General features: G+C 40.0%; 2 protein-coding genes across 3 annotated transcripts; both read left to right on the forward strand.

Annotated features, from left to right (window-relative positions):
• Positions 1–5,648, forward strand: LOC115797792 (zinc finger protein OZF-like). Its single transcript, XM_030754296.1, has 3 exons — positions 1–248; positions 1,388–1,522; positions 3,581–5,648. Exons 2-3 carry the CDS (start codon positions 1,420–1,422, stop codon positions 4,960–4,962), a joined length of 1,485 nt encoding a protein of 494 aa, XP_030610156.1. The 5' UTR covers positions 1–248; positions 1,388–1,419; the 3' UTR covers positions 4,963–5,648.
• Positions 5,649–10,745: 5,097 nt separating this feature from the next.
• Positions 10,746–18,495, forward strand: LOC115797790 (zinc finger protein 271-like). 2 transcript variants are annotated; one of them, XM_030754292.1, is made up of 3 exons: positions 10,746–11,073; positions 14,209–15,437; positions 16,921–18,495. In XM_030754292.1, the coding sequence occupies exons 1-3, from the start codon at positions 10,898–10,900 to the stop codon at positions 18,327–18,329; spliced, it is 2,814 nt and encodes a 937-aa protein (XP_030610152.1). In that variant the 5' UTR covers positions 10,746–10,897; the 3' UTR covers positions 18,330–18,495. The 2 variants fall into 2 exon arrangements, with proteins under 2 accessions (XP_030610152.1, XP_030610153.1); XM_030754293.1 differs by having other exon boundaries at positions 14,209–14,909.
• Positions 18,496–20,695: the final 2,200 nt, after the last annotated feature.

Raw genomic sequence — 20,695 nt, forward strand, 5'->3', positions numbered from 1 at the left:
TGTTGGAACTCCGCGGAGCCTGCGGAGGAGTTTGCATCGCCTGTGCGGGGAAGTTTCAGGCGCTCCTTACCGGTCTTTGGCTGTGATGAGGAAGTTCAGACACACACGATTACAGAGATAATTTAGCACGATAAAGAGAAACGGAGACTCATGAAAAACCTGACGGAGGAAAAGTGGAGCTGAGATAGAAACACGCCTTCTCCAGGTGGACACCTTGAAGAAGACGCCCCTGTTTTTCTGCTGCACAGGTAATTTATCCCCATCGGCGTCAGCAGCCACGTGGCCATGAGTATAATAACACAGGAGCGCTTTTACACAAAGATATAGATTTGCTTCGAGAGTGTAAATAAATTTTTTTGGCTGGTTGTACTACTACACCCCCCCCCCCCCCCAAAAAAAAAACAAAAAAAACGGCCCCTGTACTGCGATCGGTCCACAGATGCTCAGTCACTAACAGTGAATTCATCTCCATTTACAGTCATGGTGGATTTTATATATACAGATCTGCTTTATGGAAGCTTGTTTCCATCACTGGATTATTATCTCAAAAACTTTGACTAACTCAAACCTCTGAGAAATTGAGAAACTAACTTTAAATTTCAAGTTATTAAGTAAAAATTTTGAGATGAAAGCAGAGATTTTGGCTTATGGACAGGAGAAATGTATTTTTCTGTGGCAGAAACAAGTTTTTTGCTCAATTCCAAATGAAAGCTGTTGTGGAAGCTGGTTGAAGATGATGAAAGTGTTTCCTCAGCGTCTGCCTCTTCAGCTCACAGCTGCCCTGAGGTTGAGTAAAGACAATGATGACTGTTTGGGATCAGAGGAACTGCTAACGAGTTCTCCTGCTCTCCTAGATCATTAAATTAAACCATATATGAGGATTCATCCAAATATGCAAATATCTAACTGACAATAAAATGACTTTGATGAAGAAGTGTGCTCAACACTGATGCTTTACTTGTTCCTCATAACCACTGCTGAATACCACACCATTTTGATTATAATTGCATTAAATGTACCAACATTTGTATGAAAGCAATTGCTTATTTAAATGTGCGCTCACATTTATCAGTTCTTGTAATAACTGAATGGCATTTAAATGGCTTCTTGTGCACTCAAAGTACTTTTTACCCGAAGTCTCATTTAGCCAGTCACAAACACACACATTCATACAGCACTTTCATCAGTGCCTGAGTGCTTTCTGACATTCACACACACACTGATGGATGCAGCAGGAGCAAGCCTGAGTTCAGGCGATCTGACCCGAGGAGACTTCAGCATGCAGACTGGAGGAGTCAGGGATCGAGTGATTGGTAGACGATCCACTTTGCCGCCTGAGAACAAATGAATAAATGTTGTCTAATAGCTGGCATTTGTGTCATTACAGTTTGTAGCTGAAAAATCACACGTGGAATCACAATGCTTCGATCAAGGACTGTTCGACCGGATGACCCTGGAGGTCTCAGTTTGCATCCTCTCATACCTGTATCAGCTACATCAGATTTGGCATCAAGACAAGCAGGTGAGTGAAGTCCATTTGTTTTATTAATTTAACGTGTAATTCATACTCTGGGTCAGACAGTAAAATTAAACAAAACAGAGCACTAACTTCATGTGTAATGGAGCTGTATTCAGATATTTGGAGCAGGCATTTCTAGACCAATTTCACCCACTTCCAGCATGCAGGGAAAAGAGGATAAAGTCAGAAGAATTTAAAGCTCCAGCAGCACTTGGAGCTTGCCTTTATACTCCATAAAGCTGAAATTTATCAGCCTGGATTACCTGTGCGGTACCAGTGTCAGTTATTTTTTCCTCAGCGCATGTGAGAAGAGGTACTTCAATTTATGTTCGAAACTATTTCTGACTGCAGCAAACGCTTGAATGTGCAGCTTAGTAAGTCAGTAAGGATACTCTGTGTGAGGGACAAAGCACTTACTTCAGCATTCAGTAAGATAAATCTGTAGGAATGCATCTCATCGTCTCCCACCATCAAAGCACAAAGCCATAACATTAACAGTAGCATGTGAGACAGTCCTGGAGATTTTCTCTGTGTACAAATTAAGGTTCATATCCTCATATAAAATGAGTCCTGACAGTAGTACTGGAGGCCAATTTAATGCCATCAGGAGTAAGTAAACAAATGATTTCTACAAATTATTCTAATATATTCTTTTCTTAAAATCAACCTCAGGCTCACTTCCAGAAACCTTCCTCTAATGCAGAACCTCCTGTTTCTTTAGCCAAGAAGGCAAAGATGATTAAGAGAGAGTGGATATACGATCATGTAAAAAAAGAAAGTACACCCTCTTTCAACTCTACAGTTTACATATCAGGCCTTAATAAAATAATCATCTCCTTCTTATTGGGTTTTTAAATTATGTAAATATGATACGATACATTTTCTTGTCCCCTTAGGGAAATTTGTCATGCACTCAAGTGCTGTCACAGAAGATGCCTTAACAAAAAGAATAAAAGCAATTTTTAAATGCATCAATAACTTTAAAAACAGCTAGATCCAGACAGCTTTTCGGGATTCTGCTCATACTCAGGATGGAGGAAATGTGATGAACGCCTGTGCCTGTCTGAGTGCTGAGCACTCATAAATGGATTGGAGGGAGAGGTTTTCAGTCCTCACCTACCACCTTCATGGTGGACTGAACCAAATACAATCTTAGCACATGACATATTACACTGTGTCAACAAAACCTAAGCCAAAATGTAGAAGCAGGGTATGAAAAACTAAGTTCACCCTTACAGAAAATCATTCATACCCATCAGACTTTCCTATTCTCATACAAATAGCAGATGAGCCGTCAGGCATGTGAATTTATCCTCTGAGATCAATAAAGTTATTCTTACTTACTAAGAGAGTAAGTAGTTGTGTGTGTGTGTTTGTGTGTGTGTTAATGCCAAAGTGGAAAGACATCAGCAATGATCTTATTTAGCAGTTGTTGTTGCTCATCAGTCTGGTGAGGATCATAAACAAGAATTAAATGATTTAAAGTCCATCATTCTACAGTGAGAGACTATTCACATGTGGAAACCAGGAGCAAGACAAGAGTGAACGTCCCAACAAATTCATCCCAAGACTGGATGATGCAATGCTCAGAGAAACTGCAAAAACGCAAGAGCTCCATCACAAACTCCACAGGCCTCAGTTAGCATATTTAAGGTTAAAGTTCATGACAGCACAGTTAATAAAAGACTGAACCAGTATGGCTGTTTTGGATGGGTTTGCAGGAGAAAGCCTCTTCTCTCTGAAAAGAACATGCCTCGGGTTTGTCAAACTGCATCCGAATAAAACACAAGACTTCTAGAACAAAGTCCTTTGGACAGATGGACAGAAAACCATTACTTCAAGTGAGTGCTGCTAATGGTGATGGTGAGTCATAGGATGTATTTAGTTTTTCACACGCTGCTTCTGCAGTTTGGCTTGTTAAATAATGATAGTGTAATATGTGAAGAAGTTGTATTTAAATAATTTGATCCTGATTTTGTTTTTTGATTGTGTCCTGATATGAAATGCCCTCGAAATAAAAACATAGCTCACAGCTGCCTATGATGCACATGTGTGTTTCAGGGTTTTCTGCAGATGTCCAGCAGATGTTGCCAGTTAAAGAAGAGGTTCCCTGGAGCCCCAGTCTGGACCAGCAGGACACAGACCAGGTTCAGATAAAAGAAGAACAAGAGGAACTCTGGAGCAGTCAGGAGGGAGAGCACCTTAATGGACTTGGTGCTGTTCCTTTCAAGAGTGAAGATGAAGAAGAAAAACCTGAGTTCTCACTGCTTTATCATAGACCAAGTGAAAACAGCAGAGAAGCAGCACCTCCAACCAGCTGCTTGGATAAACGGATAAAAGCAGAAACTGAAGGAGAGGACTTTGGAGGGCTAGAACCAGCCACTGATTCATATCTGAACAGTCATTTAGAACCAAATATTGAAGAAGAGGCTTCAGACTATTTTGAGAATGAAGTCAGTATTGATGATGATGACAATGATGATGATTGGCAAGAGCCTTTGTCAGAGCCTTTGTCTGGGCCTGAAAGTGAAAGTAGTGACAGTGATTGGAAGGAGAGCACGACACACGACTCTGGTGTAAATAGTAATAGTGTGGGATGCAAGTCTGCTAAAAAATCCTTTAACTGCTCTGAGTGTGGTAAATGCTTTCAGTACAAACGGTGTCTTCAGAGACATGCAACACGTCATTCTGGAAAAAGGTCTTCCAGCTGTTTGGTTGATAAAGTGAAGGCAAATCTAGAGTCACAGACAAAAGTCCACAGTGGAGAGAAACCATTTGGCTGCAATGTTTGCGGACAAAGATTCAATCAAAAAGCAAATCTTAAGACTCACATGAGAGTTCACACAGGAGAGAAACCGTTTAGTTGTAACATTTGTGATACAAGATTCAGACAGCAGTATAGTCTTGATAGACACATGAGAATCCACACAGGTGAGAAACCGTTTAGTTGTGGCGTTTGTAATAAAAGATTTTTACAACTGGGAGATCTGAAGAGACACCGGAGTGTCCACACAGGAGAGAAACCTTTTGATTGTAGTGTTTGTGGTAAAAGATTTACTCAGAGGATACATTTCAAGACACACATGAGTGTCCATACAGGTGAGAGGCCATTTGGTTGTGATGTTTGTGGTAAAAAATTTAACCGAGAGGGAAATCTCAAGACGCACAAACGAATCCACACAGGAGAGAAACCATTTAGCTGTGAATTTTGTAGTAAAAAGTTTTCACAGCCAGGGGTTCTGAAGAGACACAGGAGCATCCACACAGGATTGAGTCCATTTGTTTGTGATCTTTGTGGTAAAAGGTTTAATTATAACAAAAATCTTAGCAGGCATATGATAATTCACACAGGTGACAAACCATTTGGTTGTGATGTTTGTAATAAAAGATTTTTACAATTAGGTGATCTAAAGAGACACATGAGAGTCCACATGGGAGAATAACTGTTTTAGTCTTGTAGGGTTTATGGAAAAAGATTTATCCAAAGACAGAAATGTGAAGAGATAAAAGATATGTTAGTGTATCACTTGATGGAACATTATTGAAGAGTCTAGGTATGCTAAACTGATAATGTCTGGCCCTCTGATCATTGTAAATGGTAATAGAGCTGTCACAAAGACACAAGAGCTGCTCCGCGCTCCATCACCTTCCTGTTTTCCTTGCAACATAAAAAGCACAATTACACAGTGCAGGGAGTGATGTTCACTACCAGGAGTCATTTAAAATTCAATCTTTCATTCATTCTAAAGGAGCAAATTCATGGGCTTCCTGCAACAGCGTGAGTGAAATTACTGTAATAACCACATGTTGGCTGTGAGGTGTCATTGATGGGCCAAAAAGAGATCGTCTGCCATTAAGGGATTTCTGATGGTTTTTTTGTGCTTTTTTTGTTTAATGTCTTTGCTTATATTGATAAAAAAGAGTGCAGTCAACAGGATTTATGAATAACTTCTACATACAATGAAGAAATTACCTGTTTTGCATTTTATGACTGAGTGTTATTGTACCTACATTATAACCAATCCAGCCCTTTTTGGCCACTTAAATTATCTTTATAGAACTTTTGTTGTGCCCTCTTGGCCAGATTTCTCTTTAAAAAGACATTTTTAATGTCAATGACAGTTTTTACCCTGATAAATAAAAACTATATAGAAGTCATTTTGCCAAAAAAGTAACTGCAGCTTCTAGTTTGTGACAGACTGTTTTTTTTTTTTGACAAAAATTTTGAATAGCCAAATATTTTTCTGAGGTGGTACTCATTGTGAGAAGTTTGAGAACCACTGCTCTGTAGGGTTTAAGTCTGAGACTGACAAGGCCAGTCTATAACCTTCTACTTCCTGCCCCTGATGAACTCCTGTGTGTGTGTGTGTGTGTGTGTGTGTGTGTGTTTGGGTCATTATCTGGATGCAGACAAAATGTTTCTGTAGACTTCTGAGTTCATCGTACTGCTGACATCATTAATGAACCCGTCCCAGAAGAAGCCATGCAAGCTCAAGCCATGATATTACCTTCACTGTGTTTCACAGATGAGCTCCTGTGTTTGGGATCATCAGCAGAGCCTTTCTTTCTCCAAAATTTAGCATTTCCATTACCATGGTGATGGTTAATCTCATATATATTAGGGGTGGGACTTTAACGCATTAATTTTGATTAATTAATTACAGGGAAATTAACAAATTAAAAATTTTAACGCACTTTGCACCGTGGAACGTTTCTCAGTGCACGAATTCCAGGCATAGAGATTATATCGACGCACAACGTCCAAATTCAGGGGCCGCATCCTTCAAAGGATCCAGCCCACATAGAGCGCAAAGATTGGAAGTGAGCGGCTAGCCTTCATATCAGCATCGCCTGCCCTCACCTCTGTAGCTCATGTCGCCTAGCAAGCGTGATTACAAAGCACAACTATGTAAAAGTAGCTGGTTAAACAGAGAACGAACTTTTTCTCCTTTTTGTGGTTTAATTTTAAGTCTTTAATTCAAAATAAGCTGTTAAAAAACAAGCATAACAACATCAAGGAATACAGCTGAGCGAATGATTAATTTCCAACTATATTAAGTGAGACAATGTTGAATAAAACTATCCAGTTATGATGCTTAACTTTAATTTCAGGAGTTTGCTTATCGCAGGAGCACTTCTGCCCTTCGTTGGTCTGTGTAGTAGACTGGTGGGAAAAATAAACAAAATTTTGAAGTTTAAGCTTATGTATATTGATTCATTCATCAACCAAACTTAAATTAATATTTCTCATGTTAAATATTAAAATGTGATTAAAATGCGATTAATTTCGATTAATTACAAAGCTTCTAATTAATTTGATTAATTTTTTAATCAAGTCCCACCCCTAATATATATATACACACACAGTGGCTTGCAAAAGTATTCATACCCATTGAACTTTTCCATATTTTGTCACATTTCAACCACAAACAAATATATCTCACTGGAATTTAATGTGAAAGACTAACACAAAGTAGTATAAAATTGTGAAGTGGAAAGAAAATTATACATGATTCAAAACATTTTTTACAAATAAACTGAAAAGTGCGGTGTGCAAAAGTATTCATCCCCCCTGAGTCAGCACTTTGTGGAACCACCTTTTGCTGCAATTACAGCTGCAAGTCTTTTAGGGTATGTCTCCACCAGCTTTGCACATCTAGTGACTTTTTGCAAAACAGCTCAAGCTCAGTCAGATTAGATGGAGAGTGCTGGTGAACAGCAGTTTTCAGATCTTGCCACAAATTCTCGATTGGGTTTAGGGCTGGACTTTGACTGGGCTATTCTAACACATGAATATGTTTTGTTTTAAACCGTTCCATTGTAGCCCTGGCTTTATGTTTAGGGTCGTTGTCCTGCTGGAAGCTGAACCTTCGCCCCAGTCTCAAGTCTTTTGCAGACTCCAACAGGTTTTCTTCCAAGATTGCCCTGTATTTGTATCTTCCCATCAACTCTGACCAACTTCCCTGTCCCTGCTGAAGAGAAGCAGCCTCAGAGCATGATGCTGCCACCACCATATTTGACAGTGGGGATGGTGTGTTCAGAGTGATGTGCAGTGTTAATTCTCCGCCACACATAGCGTTTTGCATTTTGGCCAAAAAGTTCGATTTTGGTCTCATCTGACCAAAGCACCTTGTTCCACATGTTTGCTGTGTCCCCAACATGGCTTTTGGCAAACTGCAAACGGGACTTTTTATGGTTTTCTTTTAACAATGGCCTTCTTCTTGCCACTCTTCCATAAAAATGACATTTGTGCAGTGCACGACTAATAGTTGTCCTGTGGACAGATTCCCCCACCTGAGCTGTGGATTTCTGCATTTTGTCCAGAGTCACCATGGGCCTCTTGGCTGATCTCTGATCAGTGCTCTCCTTGTTCGGCCTGTAAGTTTAGGTGGATGGCCTTGTCATGGTAGATTTACAGTTGTGCCATACTCTTTCCATTTCCAGATAATGGATTGAACAGTGCTCCGTGATATGTTCAAAGCTTGGGAAATCTTTTTATAGCCTAACCCTGCTTTAAACTTCTCCACAACCTTATTCCTGACCTGTCTGCTGTGTTCTTTGGACTTTGTGATGCTGTTTACTCCCCAATATTCTCTTACCCAACCTCTGAGGCCGTCACAGAGCAGCTGTATTTGTACTGAGATTAGATTACACACGTGGACTCTTTTTAGTCATTAGCAGTCATCAGGCAACTTCTGAATGCAATTGGTTGCACTCAGAGAAAAGGGGGCTGAATACTTTTGCACACCGCACTTTTCAGTTTTTTATTTGTAAAAAATGTTTTGAATCATGTATAATTTTCTTTCCACATCACAATTGTAACCACTTTGTGTTGGTCTTTCACATTAAATTCCAGTGAGATATATTTGTTTGTGGTTGAAATGTGACAAAATATGGAAAAGTTCAAGGGGTATGAATACTTTTGCAAGCCACTGTGTGTGTGTGTGTGTGTATATATATATATATATATATATATATATATATATATATATATATATATATATATATATATATATATATATATATTTACCTCTTCAACTCCTTGTTTCTTATATAGCTTTGTGTTCTGTGTTGCTTGCTGGGCAGCCAGGCTCTGATCAAATCAAAAAGTGATGTGGTGAAACACGGATCTTTGCAGCAGCTCAGTAAACACTGGATGAAGGTGATCTAGTGTTGCTTTAATACGTTGGTGTTTCTCAGGGAGGACAGCATCCCACTGCCGTCTTATCCAGCAGTCCCTGCATGTTAAAAAAAAAGATTTGTAATAGTTTTCTTCAAGATCTGCTTTTGTCATTATTATTATTATTTTTTTAATCCAGATGCTGTGTTATTGTTGTTTGATAATTATGGATAAAAAGTTTGGAATGACATGGAGAAAAAAAATTAATTAACCCACTCCTGGAACCTGAAAACTGCACCAGGATTATTAATTTTATAGATCAAAAAAGGCTTACAGGTCTGCAGATCTGTACGAGATGCTTCAGTCACACACTGTGAACAATAATGCAGGAAAAGCAGCACTGATCAGTGCTAAGAAAGTCTGTAGTTAAATTCCTCCTGTTGCAGGATCAGTGAGTGTCTGGAAATAAGAAACTGACAGCAGGAGTGAAATAGTTGCTCAGATCTCACTTCCACATCAGCATTTGGAGAGATAAGACCACTCTACTGCTGGGATAAAACTGTGCTTCTCTATCTTTTTATGTTTAGTCCTTCTGTGAAACAGTAAATTACTTTTTCCTTCAATTTAAAATATAAGGAAGCAGAAATCAATGTTTTGCTGTTTTTGCCAGTTTTTTCTTGCACTACCAACCCTGTCTCAGGGGAGTTTGTGATATAGTCAACACATTTAATCTAATTATTCATGTTGCTCAACACAGATTTTCATGTTCTATGTTGCCCAACATTATTTTGTGCTCTGCCTGAGCACAATTTCTCATCAGACGTATTTGGTGGTTGGATGGGCATTGGAGCTTGAGACATACATGTCACAGTTTTTCACACATCATTGTTTTGAGTCCACAGTGGACTCATTTCGCTTCCTGGGAACTACCATCACCCAGGACCTCAAGTGGGAGCCCACCATCACCTCTGTCATCAAAAAGGCCCAGCAGAGGATGTACTTCCTGCAGCAGCTGAAGAAATTCAACTTGCCAGTAAGGACCATGATGCAGTTCTATACTGCCATCATCGAGTCCATCCTTACCTCCTCCATCACTGTGTGGTACACCGGAGCCACCACTAGGGACAAACAGAGATTACAGCGTGTCGTGCACTCTGCTGAGAAGGTGATTGGCTGTAACCTCCCATCTCTCCAGGACCTGTACACCTTCAGGACACTGGGGCATGCAGGTCAGATCACAGCCGACCACTCTCACCCTGGGCACAGACTTTTTGACCCTCTCCCCTCAGGCAGGAGGCTATGGTCCATTCGAACCAGAACCTCCCGCCATAAGAACAGTTTCTTCCCCTCTGCTGTTGGACTCATGAACAATAACCCTAAGACTGCTACCACCACCCTCCACAAACGCTGATGACCCTATGTTTATGCATCTGTCTGTTTGCACTGATTACTGCACTTTCATGTACATATTACTGGACTATAGTTTACACTCTTTTATCTTTTAATTATTCTCTGCACTGTATATTTTGTAATATTGTGTTATTGTTATAATTTTCTAATATTTCTGTATATTTGTAATTTGTATATTTGTAATATTGTCTTATAGTTTTTATACTTATTTGTTTTTATGTAAGCACAAAGTACCGCAGCAATTTCCTAATGCTGTAAACCTGTTCACCCATATGGCAATAAAACCTTCTGATTCTGATTTTTAAAAACCTTAATTATTTAATTAATTTGTGGCTTGGGCTACGTGTAGACGTTAAAAAATGCTGGGGTGGGTTTAGAAAAATTTGGGTTAAAATGTAGTGGTTGCGATTGTAATCTAGAATATTTTCCTGTTTAAAAAAAAATAGGGGTTCCTGACACAAAATATATTTCCTACATTACTCACAAACTACTCACATGTACGTGATTCTACATAATAAGTATGTTTGTTTTAAGGCACTTTAAGTATATTTGGATGCTAAATCTTTGGTACTCTTAAACTATTTAAATAGGATTATTAAACTTTTACTCAAGCAAAGAGTTTGGCAAAGAGGGGCGTAGGAACCTTCGTGTGGTTGAAATGTGTTGCAAGGGGGAACAAAACAAAGGTCGGACTGGCTGGCGTGTAGCTGGCCGTTATGGAGCGGATGTTTATCCTTCAGGTGGCTTTTCGGAGTCTTATTGCTCACCGGTTTGTGTTTTAGGACTTTTAAGAAGACAGATCCTGACAAACGGAGGATCTTAGTGTTTAATAAAGTCAGGGCGAAGCAATGGAGCCCGAAGTTCCGCCGCCATGGAAGCCGAAACGCGAAGAAGCCGAAGAAAATGTGGAGGAACCGCAGGAAACGAGGGTATACATCGGTGCTGCCTTCTCCAGGTGGACATCACTGAAGAGGGACAAGTGTTTCCGGAGTGACGCTGAACTGGCGTGTTTTCTGCTGGATAGGTAACTTCTGATACCTGTGCGAAAAGAGCAGCATGCGCTTTTGATACAGAATAATCCTCCAAACCTGGCATCTCAAACCCAGGTGTTCTGGTTTAATAGGTGTCACATTAACCGGTTACTGCAGCGTTACCTGTTCAACAGCAAAGGAAGTAAAAGTTGCATTTCTCCTGTATGTTCATTAGTGTGAGGTGAAGTCACTCTGGTTTCAAGCCCAGACTGGAGCCAGTTTTCAGCTCTGAAGTGTTGTGTTCAGTTTAAGCTCACATTTTGTGACTGTCCTGCAGATTTGATCATTTTCATGCCCTTCATCACTCTTTATCAGTCTCCTCAGCATCAGCAGTATCTGTCTGTGGCATTTTTCAGCATTTTATGTCAAGTAAAACTGAATCTGTGATTGAGGATGCTGCTGTCTCACTGCCCATGTCTCTTTTTCCTCAGCATCATAAAAAATAGGGAGGCCAAAGGTGCTGTGATTTAATCTAGTAAACAAATAGTGCCCATGTGGAGGAGTTTAAGTATCGGGGGTGGGGGTCTTGTGTGTGAGAGGAGAGTGCAGTGGGAGATTGATGGATGGGTACTGGTATGTGATGGTGAAGAGAGAGATGAGTGTAAAGCAGTTGATCTATGTTGCTGCCTCACCTGTGACCACAAGCTTTGGGTAGTGACTGAAACATGAAATGAGAATGAGAATATGAGCCGCAGAAGTTAGCTTCCTTTGAAGGGCGGCTGGGCTCTCCCTTAGAGAAAGGGTGAGGAGTTTATTGATTTGACTGGGATGCCTCCTGGTCGCCTTTAAGGTGAAGTGTTCCAGGCATGTACTACCAGGAGAAGATCCTGTGGTAGACCTAGCTGGCTTGGGAACGCTGAGAAAGGGAGGTCTGCTGCTCCCACAACCCAGAACACGATAAGTGTCAGTAGATGGATGTTTTTTTTTTTAATGTATACTGCACATTCAGTTTTATTTGCTATTTAATAATAATAATGATTTATTTAGACATCTGTCTTCCTTTAAATATACATTTTAAACATCTGTATTTTCTGTTGAATTCACTTATCTCTCATGGTGTGTGTGTGTGTGTGTGTGTGTGTGTGTGTGTGTGTGTGTGTGTGTGTGTGTGTGTGTGTTCCCTGGTGAGCTACAGTTTCTTTCTTTATGCATCATCACTGTCACTCAGTATTTGTTATTTAAAGGTTGCAAAACTATTTAAAACTACTTAATGAGGAAAGCGCTTCACTACTACAGGTTGAGTATCATTTTCTTTTTTTGAGTGACATCTAAGCAAACTGTTTTCCATGATGAAATGAGTAAAGCTCAGCTGGTTGAACCAGAAAAACTTTAGGAGTATTTACTCAATCTGTTGTGTGGCTGCTGTAGAAAGTGTCAAATTTAAATCTCTGTTATATTCCAGTAGCTAAGCTGTCAAGCAGGAATGCTTCCAAAGTTCACCTCAAGCACTGTTAATGGCAAAGTGCGACCGTCTACACCCAAATCATTAAAAAAATTTGCAGTCAGCCATTTCCAAAAGTCTCCCACTAATATAACTTTTTTTTGTTCTGTATTGTCTGTTTTTAAAAGCAAATATAAAAATAATACATATGAAAGACTTTCAAAAAACAGGTAGAGTCATGCACAAACATGGCCAGAATATCCCAGAAAGCCACTTCATTATATTTTTTTGCTGACACAGTCCACAGATAAAGCCAGTAATGTTGATTGTGTTTCATGATGTACACTATATTGCCAAAAGTATTCACTCATCTGCTTTCACATAGACATATGAACCTGAGTAACATCCCATTCTTAATCCATAGGGTTTAATATGATGTCGGCCCACTCTTTGCAGCTATGACTGCTTCAGCTCTTCTGGGAAGGCTTTCCACAAGGTTTAGGAGTGTGTTTATAGGAATTATTGACCTTTCTTCCAGAAGCACATTTGTGAAGTCAGATACTGATGTTGGACGAGAAGGCCTGGATCACAGTCTCTTCTCTAATTCATCCCAGGTGTTCTATCAGGTTGAGCTCAAGACTCTGTACAGGCCAGTCAAGTTATTTCACACCAAACTCACTTATCCATGTCTTTATGAACCTGTGCACTGGTGTGCAGTCATGTTGGAACAGGAAGGGGCCATCCTCAAACTGTTCCCAGAAAGTTGGGAGTACAAAATTGCCCAAAATGTCTCAGTATCCTAAAGCGTTAAGAGTCCCTTTTACTGGAACTAAGGGGCCAAGCCCAACTCCTGAAAAACAACCCCACACCATAATCCCCCCTCCAATAAATATTACACTTGGCACAATGTAGTCAGACAAGTACTGTTCCCCTGGCAACTGCCAAACCCAGATTCGTCCATCATATTGCCACATGGTGAAGTGTGTTTCATCACTCCAGTCTCCACTGCTCTAGAATCCAGTGGCGGTGTGCTTTACACCACTGCATATGACACTTTGCATTGTGCTTGGTGATGTAAGGCTTGGATGCAGCTGGTTGGACATGGAAACCCATCCATGAATCTCTCTACACTGTTCTTGAGCTAATATGAATGCCACATAAAGTTTAAAGGTCTGTAGTGATTGATTCTGCAGAAAGTTGGTGACCTCTGTGCACTACAACCCTCAGAATCCACTGACCCCACTCTGTGATTTTACATGGCCTACCACTTCATGGCTGAGTTGCTGTTGTTCCCAATCACTTCCACTTTGTTATAATCACACTAACAGCTGACTGTGGAGTATTTAGTAGTGAGGAAATTTCAGGACTGAACTTGTTGCACAGGCAGCATCCTATCACTGTACCACACTGGAATTCACTGAGCTCCTGAGAGCAATCCATTCTTTCACTGTTTGTAGAAGCAGTCTGCATGCCTAGGTGCTTGGTTTATACACCTGTGGCCATGGAAGTGACTGGAACACCTGAATTTAATTATTTGGATGAGTGAGGGAATGCGTTTGGTAATGTAGTGTAGCTTATGTTTACAAAAACATATGCAGTAGATTGTCTTTTTTATCTGTCCATGATTTTTATTGTTTTATTTTTGCACATGTGAGCCAACTGTTACTTTAGGGAAAACGTGATGTATTGCAGTGGTATGTGACTCTGTTATTTAAGACATATTCTTGATGTTTTTTATTTTCTTTAGCTACGAGAGAGGTGCCACAGCATTGACTGCCATGAAGGTAAAGCTTTCAGATGCCCAGCAGCTGTTGCCAGTTAAAGAAGAGGTTTCCTGGAGCCCCAGTCTGGACCAGCAGCACACAGACCTGACAAGTCAAGAGGGAGAGCAGCTTAATGGGCTGGATGAGGCTAATGTAACCAGGTTCCCAGTAAGTTCTGTGAAGAGTGAACATGATGACAAGAAATCTGCTTCCTCACACCTTCATCAAAGGCCAACGGAAGGCAACAGCGACTCAGAGCGTCTAACCAGCTGCTCAGCTAAACAAATAATAGCAGAAACTGATGGAGAGCTCTGTGGAGAAGCAGAATCAGCTAGGAACCCAAATCCACAACCAAATGCTGATGGAAAGGCTTCAGATGATGAATTGCAGAAACCTGAAACTGAAGACACTGATGATGGCTGGAAGGAGAGCAGGACATTTAGCAGTACCAACACATACTCCAGCTACTCTGACTGTGGTGAACATTTTCGTTATAGGAAGTCTCTTCAGAGACATGTGACACGTCATTTAGGAAAAAGGACTAATAACAAATGTTCTAAAGTAAGACAAAATGCAGTTTCACAGATGGCGAGCCACACAGAAGAGAAACCATTTGGCTGTGATGTTTGTGGACAAAGATTTAAGAGAGAAGCAAATCTGAGGACACACATTAGAGTCCACACGGGTGAGAAACCATTCAGCTGTAAAGTGTGTGAGAAAAGATTTAGACATCAGTATAATCTTTATAGACACATGAGAATCCACACGGGCGAGAAACCATTTAATTGCAGTGTTTGTAATAAAAGATTTTCACAACTATGGGACCTAAAAAGACACGAGAATGTCCACACAGGAGAGAAACCATTCAGCTGTAGCATATGTGGTAGAAAATTTACACAACGTATGCATTTTAAGAGACACACAAGCGTCCACACTGCGGAGAGATCATTTGGCTGTGATGTTTGTGGTAAAAGTTTTAAATGTAAGAGAGGCCTGAAGAAACACACGAGAATCCACACAGAAGAGAGACCATTCAGTTGTGATGTTTGTAATAAAAGATTTTCACAGTCATGGATTTTGAAAAGACATCTGAGCACCCACACAGGAGTTAAGCACCTTCACCCAGATGAACCAAGATGTGTTGGTTTGGTGACCGCCATACCAGCACCAGCCTTTTCAGAGTTGGTTCAGATACAAGTCTCAAGCAGAGAAGGTAAGTCACACATATTCACGTGCGTTTATTGTAGTGTATTAACATATAATTCATTTGCTTTTTGAAAAAGCATGATTTTCTGAAAGTTGTTGTCCAGGACTACAAATATATTAAGCTCATAATAACCCCGTCTTCTAAAGGATTTGGGTTTTTCTGACATGGTTGGTAAATATTTTTACATTGAGAAACAGTTCCAAATTTATGCATCTGCATCTGCATCTACATATTGCTTCCTTATGCTTATTTATTTAAGTCAGAAGCTGATGTTATATGCAGTTAATATTTTGAAGTATATAAAATGTCCTTTTTTGGCCAAGACCTGGCACACAATTCTCATCATTTGTGAGAAAGCATAAATGAAGTGATGAAAAGTGCTTCTGTTTCTGGAACATGGTTGCTGACAAACTCTCAGAAGTCAATCTTAGTCACTCAGTAGGGACATCTCTGCCATGGAGAAAGCACCTCTGATGTAAATAGCCAAAAATAATGCTGCGTTTCCATTAGTATCTACTCAGTGCGACTCGACTTGGCATGGTTTGTAGGCTTTTCCATTAGGTCCTGGTACCAGGTACTTTTTTAGTACCCACTCAGCCGGGGTTCCAAGCAAACCAAGGTGATCCAAAAATGTGACATCAAAGAACAGCATGCCAGTGATCGGCCAGGGAGTTTCATCACTAGCGGAGTCATGAGAGTGACTCCTTCACCAGAATCAACCACACCATTTTTAAAATCCAACAGCAAGAAAATGGAGTTATGCATCCTCATGGTTGAATGAGGAGGTGCAGACATTTCTGTGCTTGGTGGCAGATGAGACGAGAAATGAGAAAATTTATCATGAGGTCTCCGAGCTAATGGCTGTTCACGGGTACCATCGCACAACACAGCAGTGTAGACAAAAGCTAAAAAGACACATACAAATTACGTCAAGAGACTTCTGCCCGCATTGCTGTATCAACTCCATCCACATTGAGGTGGTCCTCAATTGTAATGGAAACAAAATGGGTCATGTCATGCTGACCAGGTATTAGTGGAAACTAGTGGAGACTGTATCCTTGCCGCAGCAAGTTGATGTGACCACTGTGAAACTGAGAGCAGTTAAGGAGCACAGGAAATCAGATGCAGGAATGGGGTGGAGAATCCACTAAATTTTAAAAATAAAAAAAAACACACGATAAACACACTGACTTCAAGCAGGCTTTGTCATGCTTCTGAAATACTCTAAAGCTATGCGAAGGATGTAACAAAGCTGTGATAGACATGTGATATTGTAGACATACACCCAGGATATTTCCAGGGTTCTACTGGTGCCATATTAGCACTAGAGTTCAGTATCCAACTTTAGACTTCAGCAAGGCCAGGTTTTGGGGTGTGTGGATGAACCATGCTTTTTCCTATAATATATAGCTACGAAGGTACTTCTCAAGGTTAACTAAAGAGTTACAATTGTCTGTAATGTACATTCATCTTTCTTTGTTCCCTGCAGATGTCCAGCAGATTTTGCTAGAAGAATTTCCCTCAAGCCCCAGACTGAACCAGCAGGACAAAGACTCCCACCAGATAAAGGCAGAACAGGAGGAACTCTTCACCTGTCAGGAGGGGGAACACCTTAATGGACTGGAGGAGGCCGATATCACCAGGTTTCCAGTTGCTGCCATTCAAGTGAAGAGTGAAGATGATGAAGAGAAACCTGATTCCTCACAACTTCATCAAAGGCCAACTGAAGACAACAGTGATTCAGAGCCTCCGACCAACTGCTCAGATAAACAGATGAAAGCAGAAACTGATGGAGATGATTGTGGAGGACCAGACCCAGACAGAAACCAGTCCAGTCATTTACAACCAAATACTGATGGAAAGATTTCTGACTCTTATGAAACTGAAGTCAGTATTGATGATGATGGTGATGATGATGACTGGCAGGAGCCTTTAACAGATTCTGAAACTGAAGACAGTGACAACAGTTGGAAGGACAGTGGGGCTTTTGATTCAGGTGTAAACAGTGATGGGGGATCGAACTTTGCCAAAAAATACTTAAACTGTTCTGAGTGTGGTAAACAATTTGAGTGTAAGCAAGCTTTTAAGAGACATGTGGCCAGTAGTTTGCAGCGAAGGGCTTCATGCTGTTTTGTTAATAAGAAATGCTTTAAAGTGAACCAAGCTGCAGATTTACAAGGGGGATGCCACACAGAAGAGAAACCATTTGGCTGTGATATTTGTGCACAACGTTTTAATCAAAATGCACATCTTAAGACCCACATGAGAATCCACACTGGAGAGAAACCATTTTGCTGTAGCATTTGTGAAAAAATATTTCGACATCAATATAACCTCAATAGACACATGAGAGTCCACACAGGAGAGAAACCGTTTAGCTGTGGTGTTTGTGGACAAAAATTTAACCGTAACACAAATCTTAAGACACACATGCGCATCCACACAGGAGAGAAACCATTTGGTTGTGGACTTTGCAGTAAAACATTTTCACAACCTGGGGATTTGAAAAGACACAAGAGTGTCCACACAGGAGAGAAACCATTCAAATGTAGCATTTGTAGTAAAAGATTTACACAGAGAATTCATTACAAGACACACATGAGTGTTCACACAGGAGAAAGACCATTTGGTTGTGATTTATGCAGTAAAACATTTAACCGAGAAGGAAATCTGAAGATACACAAAAGAGTCCACACAGGAGAGAAACCATTTGGTTGTGATATTTGTGGCCAAAGATTTAACCAAAGCACAAATCTGAAGACCCACCTGAGAGTCCACTCTGGAGAGAAACCCTTCTGTTGTAGTGTTTGTGGCGAAAGGTTCACGAGAGAGGGAAGTCTGAGGAGACACATGAGGCGCCAGGGAATAAACCATTCAATTGACAGTAAAGTTGAATGAATATTTTTCATTCTATTTCAACAAATCCATGATTTGCATTTGTAATTGTTTACAATTACTTCATTATTTCTAATGATCTGTTATTTATAGGGGTGGGACTTTAACGCGTTAATTTCGATTAATTAATTATGGGGAAATTAACGCGTTAAAAATGTTAACGCATTTTAATCGCACTTTGCACCGTGGAACGTTTCTCAGTGCGCGAGTTCCCGACATACAGATTATATCGACGCACAATGTCCAAATTAGGGGCCGCATCCTGCGAAGGACCCGGCCCACATCTTTCGCAGCCCACGAACACCACAAACGCCGGAAGTGAGCGGCTAGCCTTCATATCAGCGTCACCTCTGCGTAGCTCATGTCGCCTAGCAACCGTGAGTGCGAAGCACAGCTGTGTAAAGCAGCTGGTTAAACGGAGAACGAAATTTTTCTCCTTTTTGTGGTTTAATTTTAAGTCTTTAATTCAAAATAAGCTGTTAAAACAAGCATAACACATTTCAACATCAAGGAATACAGCTGAGCGAATGATTAATTTCTAACTATATTAAGTGAGACATTAATGTTGAATAAAACTATCCAGTTATGATGCTTAACTTTAATTTCAGGAGTTTGCTTATCACAGGAGCACTTCCACCCTTCGTTGGTCTGTGTAGTAGACTGGTGGGAAAATAAACAAAATTTTGAAGTTTAAGCTTATGTATATTGATTTATTCACCAACTAAACTTAAATTAATATTTCTCATGTCAAATATTGAAATGCGATTAATTTCGATTAATTAATTACAAAGCTTGTAATTAATTCGATTAATTTTTTTAATCAAGTCCCACCCCTAGTTATTTATTATAAAGCTGTGAGTTATGTAATATTTAACAGTAAACCTGAAGTGCATTATTTTTGTGGGTTTTACATTTCAGGCAAACTGACATGTATTTTTTTTGCAGGTTTTTGAATTTGTGGCAGTGCTTAAAATAAATTTTTAGTGTCAAAACCAAAATGGAGGAAGGACTGACACCTTTTCGTCATAGTTACATTGTAGTGTTTCTTTTAATATTTTAAAATGTAGAAAAGTCAAGATCTACAAATTATTTTAAATTTACATACATGTCCATATGTGTGTAGTAATAATGACCACCTGACCTGACTTACCACACCATGCAAACTTAAGTGGGAAATATTAAGGAAGAAGGTTAAACTATCCCCACTGCCTTGTAAATGAATAAAGTTTATACATAACAGTTGTGGCAGTGCATGAGCAACAGAGTTCCACCAAAAAAAAACTTTTGTACTAAAGCTACTGACTTACATTATATTGCACAACAGCCAGTATTTTGAATATTTTCACAGTATGTATTTATTTTCACAGAACTGAATTTTTCAGGGTGCAAAAGTATTGGAAGCAACATTTTACATAAACTAGGCTTACTCACTGTTTCATTTGGTCCTGAAACTTTGAATCTTTTAGACTACACAAGTGCACCAGTATCAGGTGTCAGATCCTGAGGATCAGCCAGTTTCAGAATGTCATTTAAATGCTTATGTGTGAGCCTCGAGCACAGCTCTTATATAGGCCATAAATGCAAGGGCCTGTAGCCATTCTGGGGATTTAAATTCCAGCATGACAAATAAAGGCATTCTATTCTATTCTATCAAAGAAATGCTTCAGGATGGCACCTCGACTCACCCACCTTACCTCAGTGTGATAAGGCAGACCACAGGTAATCTCTTTGTCACTACAAATGCTGTCAAACCTGCATGCATTCAGACCTCTGGCCTGGAAGTTAACTGATTGGACAGCCGCTTCCATGATGTGATCTATTTTTAATGACTTGCAACACAATTCCTTCTACATTGAAATGTCCAAAAACCATGACCTCCATTTGTGGCCTGTTTGTCACAACACCTGCTTTTTTATTGATTGTTGATGGCATGCCACCTGTAGCCGTCTGACAGCGTGGACCAAGTCCACTCCAACCCTGTCTAGTACTACAGTGAGGGAGCTGAAAATGTCCTCTGCTGTAGTGATGTCCATCATAGGCACCAACTCAAGGAATTTCTCGATCAGTCTTATCAACACCTGGCCAGCTGAACAACATCTGTAATGTCCGTGCTTAGTGTGCGTTAATGTTTACATCATCATTTAAAAAATGCATTTTGTATTTACTCAGGTTATCTTTGTCTAATATTAAAATTTGTTTAATCATCCGAAGCATGTACGTGTAACAAATATGCAGAAAGAAAGAAAACAACAGGAAGGGGACAAATACGTTTTCACAGCTTATCGGAGCATAATCTCTACCCAGGTCACGCCTACTGTCAGGGGTAGGAACTTTCTGTTCAGAGTTCTGTGTTGCAACGGGGAACAAAA

This window comes from Archocentrus centrarchus, chromosome 19 (genome assembly GCF_007364275.1).
Source record: "Archocentrus centrarchus isolate MPI-CPG fArcCen1 chromosome 19, fArcCen1, whole genome shotgun sequence".
NCBI classification, from domain to species: Eukaryota; Metazoa; Chordata; class Actinopteri; order Cichliformes; family Cichlidae; genus Archocentrus; species Archocentrus centrarchus.

Coding starts and splice junctions, on each gene's coding strand:
- LOC115797790 (XM_030754292.1), top strand. CDS start 10,898: ATGGAGCCCGAAGTTCCGCCGCCATGGAAGCCGAAACGCGAAGAAGCC. Junction 11,074..14,208: donor GCGTGTTTTCTGCTGGATAG/GTAACTTCTGAT, acceptor TATTTTCTTTAG/CTACGAGAGAGGTGCCACAG. Junction 15,438..16,920: donor ACAAGTCTCAAGCAGAGAAG/GTAAGTCACACA, acceptor TGTTCCCTGCAG/ATGTCCAGCAGATTTTGCTA.
- LOC115797792 (XM_030754296.1), top strand. CDS start 1,420: ATGCTTCGATCAAGGACTGTTCGACCGGATGACCCTGGAGGTCTCAGT. Junction 1,523..3,580: donor TTTGGCATCAAGACAAGCAG/GTGAGTGAAGTC, acceptor TGTGTGTTTCAG/GGTTTTCTGCAGATGTCCAG.